The sequence below is a fragment of the Leptodactylus fuscus genome, chromosome 8 (assembly GCF_031893055.1).
Source record: "Leptodactylus fuscus isolate aLepFus1 chromosome 8, aLepFus1.hap2, whole genome shotgun sequence".
Lineage (NCBI taxonomy): Eukaryota > Metazoa > Chordata > Amphibia > Anura > Leptodactylidae > Leptodactylus > Leptodactylus fuscus.
The window spans coordinates 98173723-98187365 of NC_134272.1; the positions used below are offsets into that span (position 1 = coordinate 98173723).

Here is a 13643-nt window from a genome sequence, read left to right on the forward strand (position 1 = left end):
GTATATTACACAGGGGGCTCGGGGGTATATTACACAGGGGGGCTCGAGGGTATATTACGCAGGGGGGCTCGAGGGTATATTACGCAGGGGGGCTCGGGGGTATATTACGCAGGGGGGCTCGGGGGTATATTACACAGGGGGCTCGGGGGTATATTACGCAGGGGGGCTCGGGGGTATATTACGCAGGGGGGCTCGGGGGTATATTACGCAGGGGGGCTCGGGGGTATATTACGCAGGGGGGCTCGGGGGTATATTACGCAGGGGGCTCGGGGGGTGGCACTTGGTTGAGCACTGTTGTGGGGACTGTTGTATTTATGACGATTTCTTCTTTGTTTCTTCCCAGACTTCCACTTGATAGAGAACAACCTGGTGCTACAAGACGCCATCGCTCAGAAGGAAATCTTTAGGAGTGAAGTGAAAATGATTACCATTGAGGACTATGGTAATAAGGAGGGGGCGTGGTCAGTGGGGGAGGAGCTTAGATTTGGTAGTCTCCGGTCTCTTACTTATTCTCTCCTCTTCTAGAGCTTCCTTTACGATTGTCATATCCTCTGGATTTTACGGAGCAAAATCGCTATCCTCTGCTGCTCATAGTGTGAGTGATTTGTTCCGTATTCGCCATAATGGCGGCCACACTCCATACATGACCTAATCTCCTGTCCTCTCCATACATGACCTAATCTCCTGTCCTCTCCATACATGTCCTAATCTCCTGTCCTCTCCATACATGTCCTAATCTCCTGTCCTCTCCATACATGACCTAATCTCCTGTCCTCTCCATACATAACCTAATCTCCTGTCCTCTCCATACATGTAATAATCTCCTGTCCTCTCCATACATGACCTAATCTGTCCTCTCCATACATGTCCTAATCTCCTGTCCTCTCCATACATGTAATAATCTCCTGTCCTCTCCATACATGACCTAATCTCCTGTCTTCTCCATACATGTCCTAATCTCCTGTCCTCTCCATATATGTCCTAATCTCCTTTCCTCTCCATACATGACCTAATCTCCTGTCCTCTCCTCACATGTAATCTCCTGTCCTCTCCATACATGTCCTAATCTCCTGTCCTCTCCATACATGTCTTAATCTCCTGTCCTCTCCTCACATGTAATCTCCACAACCTGTCCTCTCCATACATGTCTTAATCTCCTGTCCTCTCCTCACATGTAATCTCCACAACCTGTCCTCTCCATACATGTCCTAATCTCCTGTCCTCTCCATACATGTAAACTCCTGTCCTCTCCATACATGTAATCTCCTGTCCTCTCGATACATGTCCTAATCTCCTGTCCTCTCCATACATGTCCTAATCTCCTGTCCTCTCCATACATGTCCTAATCTCCTGTCCTCTCCATACATGACCTAATCTCCTGTCCTCTCCATACATGACCTAATCTCCTGTCCTCTCCATACATGTCCTAATCTCCTGTCCTTTCCATACATGTCCTAATCTCCAGTCCTCTCCATACATGTAATCTCCTGTCCTCTCCATACATGTCGTAATCTCCTGTCCTCTCCATACATGTCCTAATCTCCTGTCTTCTCCATACATGTCCTAATCTCCTGTCCTCTACATACATGACCTAATCTCCTGTCCTCTCCATACATGTAATCTCCTGTCCTCTCCATACATGTCCTAATCTCCTGTCCTCTCCATACATGACCTAATCTCCTGTCCTCTCCATACATGTCCTAATCTCCTGTCCTCTCCATACATGTCCTAATCTCCTGTCCTCTCCATACATGTCCTAATCTCCTGTCCTCTCCATACATGTCCTAATCTCCTGTCCTCTCCATACATGTCCTAATCTCCTGTCCTCTCCATACATGTCCTAATCTCCTGTCCTCTCCATACATGTCCTAATCTCCTGTCCTCTCCATACATGTCCTAATCTCCTGTCCTCTCCATACATGTCCTAATCTCCTGTCCTCTCCATACATGTCCTAATCTCCTGTCCTCTCCATACATGACCTAATCTCCTGTCCTCTCCATACATGTCATCTCCTGTCCCCTCCATACATGTCCTAATCTCCTGTCCTCTCCATACATGTCCTAATCTCCTGTCCTCTCCATACATGACCTAATCTCCTGTTCTCTCCATACATGACCTAATCTCCTGTCCTCTCCATACATGACCTAATCTCCTGTCCTCTCCATACATGTCCTAATCTCCTGTACTCTCCATACATGTCCTAATCTCCTGTCCTCTCCATACATGTCCTAATCTCCTGTCCTCTCCATACATGACCTAATCTCCTGTCCTCTCCATACATGTCCTAATCTCCTGTCCTCTCCATACATGTCCTAATCTCCTGTCCTCTCCATACATGTCCTAATCTCCTGTCCTCTCCATACATGTCCTAATCTCCTGTCCTCTCCATACATGTCCTAATCTCCTGTCCTCTCCATACATGTCCTAATCTCCTGTCCTCTCCATACATGTCCTAATCTCCTGTCCTCTCCATACATGTCCTAATCTCCTGTCCTCTCCATACATGTCCTAATCTCCTGTCCTCTCCATACATGTCCTAATCTCCTGTCCTCTCCATACATGACCTAATCTCCTGTCCTCTCCATACATGTCCTAATCTCCTGTCCTCTCCATACATGTCCTAATCTCCTGTCCTCTCCATACATGTCCTAATCTCCTGTCCTCTCCATACATGTCCTAATCTCCTGTCCTCTCCATACATGTCCTAATCTCCTGTCCTCTCCATACATGTCCTAATCTCCTGTCCTCTCCATACATGTCCTAATCTCCTGTCCTCTCCATACATGTCCTAATCTCCTGTCCTCTCCATACATGTCCTAATCTCCTGTCCTCTCCATACATGTCCTAATCTCCTGTCCTCTCCATACATGTCCTAATCTCCTGTCCTCTCCATACATGTCCTAATCTCCTGTCCTCTCCATACATGTCCTAATCTCCTGTCCTCTCCATACATGACCTAATCTCCTGTCCTCTCCATACATGTCCTAATCTCCTGTCCTCTCCATACATGTCCTAATCTCCTGTCCTCTCCATACATGTCCTAATCTCCTGTCCTCTCCATACATGTCCTAATCTCCTGTCCTCTCCATACATGTCCTAATCTCCTGTCCTCTCCATACATGTCCTAATCTCCTGTCCTCTCCATACATGTCCTAATCTCCTGTCCTCTCCATACATGTCCTAATCTCCTGTCCTCTGATCATGTAAGCAGTTTCTTCCACCTTTCCTTGTAGGGTCTCTCCTCCTCCTCTGGTGTCCACTGGCCAAGGTTTCCTGGCACTCTCTAATATATGGGGGCTGTAATGCTTTAGGACAGTGTTGTGTCTTCAGACCTTCTGTATTCTCATCCATATCTTGATATTTCAGGGATGAATCTCCGGGAAGTCAACTTGTGACTGACAAATTCCACATGGATTGGGATTCAGTGCTCATAAACACAGACAATGTCATTGTGGCGCGGTTTGATGGACGTGGCAGCGGCTTTCAGGGCCTTAAAATACTACAGCAGGTTCATCGAGGACTCGGATCTGTGGAAGTAAAGGACCAAATATCTGCTGTAGAGTGAGAGTCACAATTCTTCTAGTCTCCTCCTGTATTCTCTTGTATCTCTCTGTATGGCGGCTCAATGTGACAAACCCATCCAATTCCATCTTCATTTCTCATAATCTGTGTTATAATAACCTGGATGTGTCTGCTAATGGCTACAGAGTGGCCAGGCAATGTATCCTATATAACGTCCAGCCCAGTATATCCTTTTTATGACCGTTCATCCCATACCCATCTTCATGACAGCACTCTATACATCCTCTAACCACACATCAGGCCCTGGAGACCTCACCAGCAGGTGAAGTCCTGCTATATACTGATGACCTCCTACTCCTGGCCCCCATCGAGAAAAACCTCCAAGAAAGCCTGTCAGTGCTGGAAAAATTCAGCACCACATGGGCTCTACCCATCAACCAGAAGAAGACCAAAGTCATGGTATTTCAGAAGAAGGGCCACAATAAAGCCTCCACCACCCCACAATTCACACTGAACGGCTCCACACTGGAGAAAACCAACAGCTACACCGACCTGGGGCTGGAGCTCAGCCAATCAGGAAGCTTCAAAGCAGCAATAGAAACCCTGAAAGCAAAAGCCTGCAGAACCTTCTACGCCATCAGAAGACAACTGTACCACCTCAAACCACCGGTGAGGGTCTGGATGAAGATATTTGACGCTGTCATCTCCCCGATCCTTCTCTATGGCAGTGAGGTTTGGGGCCCAGCCACCTACCCAGACCAGTCACAGTGGGATTCCAGCCCAACAGAGAACTTCCACCTGGAGTTCTGCAAATACCTGCTCCATGTCCATCGCAACACCTCCAACATGGCCTGCAGGGCAGAGCTAGGCAGACTCCCCCTATGGCTCACCATACAGAAGAGGGCGCTATCATTCTGGACACACATACAGGGCAGCATTCCTGGCTCTTACCACCACCAAGCCTGGCTGAGCCACAGTGCCCAGAGAAAAACTGATACCCCCCAACCAAGCATCTGCCATCTGCCAAGCCAAAAGCCCCAACATGCCCTGAACAAGGCTCAAATAAAAGGAGTCATTGAGAGAGACAGAGAGCGGTACATCGAGGAATGGAGAAGCGCAATAACTCCAAGAAACTCACCGTGTACCAATCCCTACAAAGGGACAACACCATGGCCACCTACCTGGAGAGAATACGCCACCCCAAGCACAGACAGACCCTGAGCCGATACAGACTGAGCGCCCACAACCTACAGATAGAGACGGGGCCATACAGGCAGACGTACAAGCCACGGGAGAAGAGACTGTGCCAGCACTGTGACCAGGGGGTCCTAGAAGACCAGACCCACTTCCTGCTACACTGCACCAAATACTCAGCTGTGAGGGCCGTCTACTACCAAAGACTCTCTGCCCACATCCCAGACTGGGAGAAGAGGAAACTCTACATCCTACTGGGAGAAGAAGAGGCCACTGTGGAGATCGCTGCCCAATACGTGTCCAGCTGTCACCAAACCAGAGGAAGATGAGACTCCATGGACTGTTATATTTATCCCAATACACCCGCCCCACCCCACCCCCCCATATAGCGGTCACCAAGAGGAAGATGAGACTCCACGGACTGTTATATTTATCCCAATACACCCGCCCCACCCCCACCCCCACCTCCACCTTCCCATATAGCGGTCACCGAACCAGAGGAAGATGAGACTCCACGGACTGTTATACCCCAAACCACCCGCCCCACCTCCCCATATAGCGGCCACCAACTAAGAGGAAGATGAGACCCCAAGGACTATTATCACCCTATCTAATCCCCCACCCACCATACATACACCACCCCCATACCCACCACTCTATTTCCTTTTGCAATGCCTAATGTCTATCTGAGCGTGCCAATAAAGCTTCTTTGATTTGACTTGGTTCTGTCTCCTCCCTATATCCATTTGTCATTGTCACTTTGTCATTTTTAATTGATGCTTTACATTTTTTGTATTTCCCTCCACAGGTGGTTACTGAGAGAACCTTACATTGATCCGAACAGACTGAGTATATTTGGGAAGGTAATTAATCAAATAATCAATACTTCATTTTTGGGTTAACATGGTTACAGTTAGTATGGTCTGGGCTGTGGTGAGTATATGTGTATATATGGTGAGAACAACTGTGTCCTCCCGATATCCATACATCAGTGTCAGACTGTACTGTGTCCTCTCTATATCCATACATCAGTGTCAGACTGTACTGTGTCCTGCCTATAGCCATACATCAGTGTCAGACTGTACTGTGTCCTCCCTATAGCCATACATCAGTGTCAGACTGTACTGTGTCCTCCCTATATCCATACATCAGTGTCAGACTGTACTGTGTCCTCCCGATATCCATACATCAGTGTCAGACTGTACTGTGTCCTCCCGATATCCAAACATCAGTGTCAGACTGTACTGTGTCCTCTCTATATCCATACATCAGTGTCAGACTGTACTGTGTCCTCCCTATATCCATACATCAGTGTCAGACTGTACTGTGTCCTCCCGATATCCATACATCAGTGTCAGACTGTACTGTGTCCTCTCTATATCCAAACATCAGTGTCAGACTGTACTGTGTCCTCCCTATAGCCATACATCAGTGTCAGACTGTACTGTGTCCTCCCTATATCCATACATCAGTGTCAGACTGTACTGTGTCCTCTCTATATCCAAACATCAGTGTCAGACTGTACTGTGTCCTCTCTGTATCCATACATCAGTGTCAGACTGTATTGTGTCCTACCAATATCCATACATCAGTGTCAGACTGTACTGTGTCCTCCCTATAGCCATACATCAGTGTCAGACTGTACTGTGTCCTCCCTATAGCCATACATCAGTGTCAGACTGTACTGTGTCCTCCCTATATCCATACATCAGTGTCAGACTGTACTGTGTCCTCCCTATATCCATACATCAGTGTCAGACTGTACTGTGTCCTCCCTATATCCAGACATCAGTGTCAGACTGTACTGTGTCCTCCCTATATCCATACATCAGTGTCAGACTGTACTGTGTCCTCTCTATATCCATACATCAGTGTCAGACTGTACGGTGTCCTCCCTATATCCATACATCAGTGTCAGACTGTACGGTGTCCTCCCTATATCCATACATCAGTGTCAGACTGTATTGTGTCCTCCCAATATCCATACATCAGTGTCAGACTGTACTGTGTCCTCCCTATAGCCATACATCAGTGTCAGACTGTACTGTGTCCTCCCTATAGCCATACATCAGTGTCAGACTGTACTGTGTCCTCCCTGTATCCATACATCAGTGTCAGACTGTACTGTGTCCTCTCTGTATCCATACATCAGTGTCAGACTGTACGGTGTCCTCCTTATATCCATACATCAGTGTCAGACTGTACTGTGTCCTCCCTGTAGCCATACATCAGTGTCAGACTGTACTGTGTCCTCTCTGTATCCATACATCAGTGTCAGACTGTACTGTGTCCTCTCTATATCCATACATCAGTGTCAGACTGTACTGTGTCCTCCCTATATCCATACATCAGTGTCAGACTGTACTGTGTCCTCCCAATATCCTTACATCAGTGTCAGACTGTACTGTGTCCTCCCTGTAGCCATACATCAGTGTCAGACTGTACTGTGTCCTCTCTGTATCCATACATCAGTGTCAGACTGTACTGTGTCCTCTCTATATCCATACATCAGTGTCAGACTGTACGGTGTCCTCTCTATATCCATACATCAGTGTCAGACTGTACTGTGTCCTCCCTATATCCATACATCAGTGTCAGACTGTACTGTGTCCTCCCTGTAGCCATACATCAGTGTCAGACTGTACTGTGTCCTCTCTGTATCCATACATCAGTGTCAGACTGTACTGTGTCCTCTCTATATCCATACATCAGTGTCAGACTGTACGGTGTCCTCCCTATATCCATACATCAGTGTCAGACTGTACTGTGTCCTCCCAATATCCATACATCAGTGTCAGACTGTACTGTGTCTGCCCTATATCAATACATCAGTGTCAGACTGTACTGTGTCCTCCCTATATCCATACATCAGTGTCAGACTGTACTGTGTCCTCCCTATATCCATACATCAGTGTCAGACTGTACTGTGTCCTCCCTATATCCATACATCAGTGTCAGACTGTACTGTGTCCTCCCAATATCCATACATCAGTGTCAGACTGTACTGTGTCCTCTCTCTATCCATACATCAGTGTCAGACTGTACTGTGTCCTCCCAATATCCATACATCAGTGTCAGACTGTACTGTGTCCTCCCAATATCCATACATCAGTGTCAGACTGTACTGTGTCTGCCCTATATCAATACATCAGTGTCAGACTGTACTGTGTCCTCCCTATATCCATACATCAGTGTCAGACTGTACTGTGTCCTCTCTGTATCCATACATCAGTGTCAGACTGTACTGTGTCCTCTCTGTATCCATACATCAGTGTCAGACTGTACTGTGTCCTCTCTGTATCCATACAGCAGTGTCAGACTGTACGGTGTCCTCCCTATATCCATACATCAGTGTCAGACTGTACGGTGTCCTCCCTATATCCATACATCAGTGTCAGACTGTACTGTGTCCTCCCTATATCCATACATCAGTGTCAGACTGTACTGTGTCCTCCCGATATCCATACATCAGTGTCAGACTGTACTGTGTCCTCCTTATATCCATACATCAGTGTCAGACTGTACTGTGTCCTCCCTATATCCATACATCAGTGTCAGACTGTACTGTGTCCTCTCTCTATCCATACATCAGTGTCAGACTGTACTGTGTCCTCCTTATATCCATACATCAGTGTCAGACTGTACGGTGTCCTCCTTATATCCATACATCAGTGTCAGACTGTACTGTGTCCTCCCTATATCCATACATCAGTGTCAGACTGTACTGTGTCCTCTCTCTATCCATACATCAGTGTCAGACTGTACTGTGTCCTCCTTATATCCATACATCAGTGTCAGACTGTACGGTGTCCTCCCTATATCCATACATCAGTGTCAGACTGTACTGTGTCCTCCCTATATCCATACATCAGTGTCAGACTGTACTGTGTCCTCTATATCCATACATCAGTGTCAGACTGTACGGTGTCCTCCCTATATCCATACATCAGTGTCAGACTGTACTGTGTCCTCCCTATATCCATACATCAGTGTCAGACTGTACTGTGTCCTCCCGATATCCATACATCAGTGTCAGACTGTACTGTGTCCTCTCTATATCCATACATCAGTGTCAGACTGTACTGTGTCCTCTCTATATCCATACATCAGTGTCAGACTGTACTGTGTCCTCTCTATATCCATACATCAGTGTCAGACTGTACTGTGTCCTCCCTATATCAATACATCAGTGTCAGACTGTACGGTGTCCTCCCTATATCCATACATCAGTGTCAGACTGTATTGTGTCCTCCCAATATCCATACATCAGTGTCAGACTGTACTGTGTCCTCCCTATAGCCATACATCAGTGTCAGACTGTACTGTGTCCTCCCTATAGCCATACATCAGTGTCAGACTGTACTGTGTCCTCCCTATATCCATACATCAGTGTCAGACTGTACTGTGTCCTCCCTGTAGCCATACATCAGTGTCAGACTGTACTGTGTCCTCTCTGTATCCATACATCAGTGTCAGACTGTACTGTGTCCTCTCTATATCCATACATCAGTGTCAGACTGTACTGTGTCCTCCCTATATCCATACATCAGTGTCAGACTGTACTGTGTCCTCCCTATATCCATACATCAGTGTCAGACTGTACTGTGTCCTCCCTATATCCATACATCAGTGTCAGACTGTACTGTGTCCTCCCAATATCCATACATCAGTGTCAGACTGTACTGTGTCCTCTCTCTATCCATACATCAGTGTCAGACTGTACTGTGTCCTCCCAATATCCATACATCAGTGTCAGACTGTACTGTGTCCTCCCAATATCCATACATCAGTGTCAGACTGTACTGTGTCTGCCCTATATCAATACATCAGTGTCAGACTGTACTGTGTCCTCCCTATATCCATACATCAGTGTCAGACTGTACTGTGTCCTCTCTGTATCCATACATCAGTGTCAGACTGTACTGTGTCCTCTCTGTATCCATACATCAGTGTCAGACTGTACTGTGTCCTCTCTGTATCCATACATCAGTGTCAGACTGTACGGTGTCCTCCCTATATCCATACATCAGTGTCAGACTGTACGGTGTCCTCCCTATATCCATACATCAGTGTCAGACTGTACTGTGTCCTCCCTATATCCATACATCAGTGTCAGACTGTACTGTGTCCTCCCGATATCCATACATCAGTGTCAGACTGTACTGTGTCCTCCTTATATCCATACATCAGTGTCAGACTGTACTGTGTCCTCCCTATATCCATACATCAGTGTCAGACTGTACTGTGTCCTCTCTCTATCCATACATCAGTGTCAGACTGTACTGTGTCCTCCTTATATCCATACATCAGTGTCAGACTGTACGGTGTCCTCCTTATATCCATACATCAGTGTCAGACTGTACTGTGTCCTCCCTATATCCATACATCAGTGTCAGACTGTACTGTGTCCTCTCTCTATCCATACATCAGTGTCAGACTGTACTGTGTCCTCCTTATATCCATACATCAGTGTCAGACTGTACGGTGTCCTCCCTATATCCATACATCAGTGTCAGACTGTACTGTGTCCTCCCTATATCCATACATCAGTGTCAGACTGTACTGTGTCCTCTATATCCATACATCAGTGTCAGACTGTACGGTGTCCTCCCTATATCCATACATCAGTGTCAGACTGTACTGTGTCCTCCCTATATCCATACATCAGTGTCAGACTGTACTGTGTCCTCCCGATATCCATACATCAGTGTCAGACTGTACTGTGTCCTCTCTATATCCATACATCAGTGTCAGACTGTACTGTGTCCTCCCTATATCCATACATCAGTGTCAGACTGTACGGTGTCCTCCTTATATCCATACATCAGTGTCAGACTGTACTGTGTCCTCCCTATATCCATACATCAGTGTCAGACTGTACTGTGTCCTCTCTCTATCCATACATCAGTGTCAGACTGTACTGTGTCCTCCTTATATCCATACATCAGTGTCAGACTGTACGGTGTCCTCCCTATATCCATACATCAGTGTCAGACTGTACTGTGTCCTCCCTATATCCATACATCAGTGTCAGACTGTACTGTGTCCTCTATATCCATACATCAGTGTCAGACTGTACGGTGTCCTCCCTATATCCATACATCAGTGTCAGACTGTACTGTGTCCTCCCTATATCCATACATCAGTGTCAGACTGTACTGTGTCCTCCCGATATCCATACATCAGTGTCAGACTGTACTGTGTCCTCTCTATATCCATACATCAGTGTCAGACTGTACTGTGTCCTCTCTATATCCATACATCAGTGTCAGACTGTACTGTGTCCTCTCTATATCCATACATCAGTGTCAGACTGTACTGTGTCCTCCCTATATCAATACATCAGTGTCAGACTGTACGGTGTCCTCTGTATATCCATACATCAGTGTCAGACTGTACTGTGTCCTCCCTATATCCATACATCAGTGTCAGACTGTACTGTGTCCTCCTTATATCCATACATCAGTGTCAGACTGTACTGTGTCCTCCTTATATCCATACATCAGTGTCAGACTGTACTGTGTCCTCCCTATAGCCATACATCAGTGTCAGACTGTACTGTGTCCTCTCTATATCCATACATCAGTGTCAGACTGTACGGTGTCCTCCCTATATCCATACATCAGTGTCAGACTGTACTGTGTCCTCCCTATATCCATACATCAGTGTCAGACTGTACTGTGTCCTCCCTATAGCCATACATCAGTGTCAGACTGTACTGTGTCCTCTCTATATCCATACATCAGTGTCAGACTGTACTGTGTCCTCCTTATATCCATACATCAGTGTCAGACTGTACTGTGTCCTCTCTATATCCATACATCAGTGTCAGACTGTACGGTGTCCTCCCAATATCCATACATCAGTGTCAGACTGTACTGTGTCCTCCCTATATCCATACATCAGTGTCAGACTGTACGGTGTCCTCCCGATATCCATACATCAGTGTCAGACTGTACTGTGTCCTCTCTATATCCATACATCAGTGTCAGACTGTACTGTGTCCTCCCTATATCCATACATCAGTGTCAGACTGTACGGTGTCCTCCCTATATCCATACATCAGTGTCAGACTGTACTGTGTCCTCTCTATATCCATACATCAGTGTCAGACTGTACTGTGTCCTCTCTATATCCATACATCAGTGTCAGACTGTACTGTGTCCTCTCTATATCCATACATCAGTGTCAGACTGTACTGTGTCCTCCCTATATCAATACATCAGTGTCAGACTGTACGGTGTCCTCTCTATATCCATACATCAGTGTCAGACTGTACTGTGTCCTCCCTATATCCATACATCAGTGTCAGACTGTACGGTGTCCTCCCGATATCCATACATCAGTGTCAGACTGTACTGTGTCCTCTCTATATCCATACATCAGTGTCAGACTGTACTGTGTCCTCTCTATATCCATACATCAGTGTCAGACTGTACGGTGTCCTCCCGATATCCATACATCAGTGTCAGACTGTACTGTGTCCTCCTTATATCCATACATCAGTGTCAGACTGTACTGTGTCCTCTCTATATCCATACATCAGTGTCAGACTGTACGGTGTCCTCCCGATATCCATACATCAGTGTCAGACTGTACTGTGTCCTCCCTATATCCATACATCAGTGTCAGACTGTACTGTGTCCTCCTTATATCCATACATCAGTGTCAGACTGTACTGTGTCCTCCTTATATCCATACATCAGTGTCAGACTGTACTGTGTCCTCCCTATAGCCATACATCAGTGTCAGACTGTACTGTGTCCTCTCTATATCCATACATCAGTGTCAGACTGTACGGTGTCCTCCCTATATCCATACATCAGTGTCAGACTGTACTGTGTCCTCCCTATATCCATACATCAGTGTCAGACTGTACTGTGTCCTCTCTATATCCATACATCAGTGTCAGACTGTACTGTGTCCTCTCTATATCCATACATCAGTGTCAGACTGTACGGTGTCCTCCCTATATCCATACATCAGTGTCAGACTGTACTGTGTCCTCTCTATATCCATACATCAGTGTCAGACTGTACTGTGTCCTCTCTATATCCATACATCAGTGTCAGACTGTACTGTGTCCTCTCTATATCCATACATCAGTGTCAGACTGTAATGTGTCCTCCCTATATCCTTACATCAGTGTCAGACTGTACTGTGTCCTCCCGATATCCATACATCAGTGTCAGACTGTACTGTGTCCTCCCTATATCCATACATCAGTGTCAGACTGTACTGTGTCCTCCCTATATCCATACATCAGTGTCAGACTGTACTGTGTCCTCCCGATATCCTTACATCAGTGTCAGACTGTACTGTGTCCTCTCTATATCCATACATCAGTGTCAGACTGTACTGTGTCCTCTCTATATCCATACATCAGTGTCAGACTGTACTGTGTCCTCTCTATATCCATACATCAGTGTCAGACTGTACTGTGTCCTCCCTATATCCATACATCAGTGTCAGACTGTACTGTGTCCTCTCTATATCCATACATCAGTGTCAGACTGTACTGTGTCCTCTCTATATCCATACATCAGTGTCAGACTGTACTGTGTCCTCCCTATATCCATACATCAGTGTCAGACTGTACGGTGTCCTCTCTATATCCATACATCAGTGTCAGACTGTACTGTGTCCTCTCTATATCCATACATCAGTGTCAGACTGTACTGTGTCCTCTCTATATCCATACATCAGTGTCAGACTGTACTGTGTCCTCTCTATATCCATACATCAGTGTCAGACTGTACTGTGTCCTCCCTATATCCATACATCAGTGTCAGACTGTACGGTGTCCTCCCGATATCCATACATCAGTGTCAGACTGTACTGTGTCCTCTCTATATCCATACATCAGTGTCAGACTGTAATGTGTCCTCCCTATATCCTTACATCAGTGTCAGACTGTACTGTGTCC

General features: G+C 46.3%; 1 protein-coding gene across 1 annotated transcript in view; it reads left to right on the forward strand.

Moving 5' to 3' along the window:
• Window positions 1-13643, forward strand: part of DPP10 (dipeptidyl peptidase like 10) — a 206770-nt gene that overhangs the window by 143652 nt on the left and 49475 nt on the right. The window contains exons 16-19 of the mRNA XM_075285494.1: window positions 344-442; window positions 526-595; window positions 3368-3562; window positions 5526-5580. Of these exons, the coding sequence (XP_075141595.1) occupies window positions 344-442; window positions 526-595; window positions 3368-3562; window positions 5526-5580 (419 nt within the window). The remainder of the gene's footprint in view (window positions 1-343; window positions 443-525; window positions 596-3367; window positions 3563-5525; window positions 5581-13643) is intronic.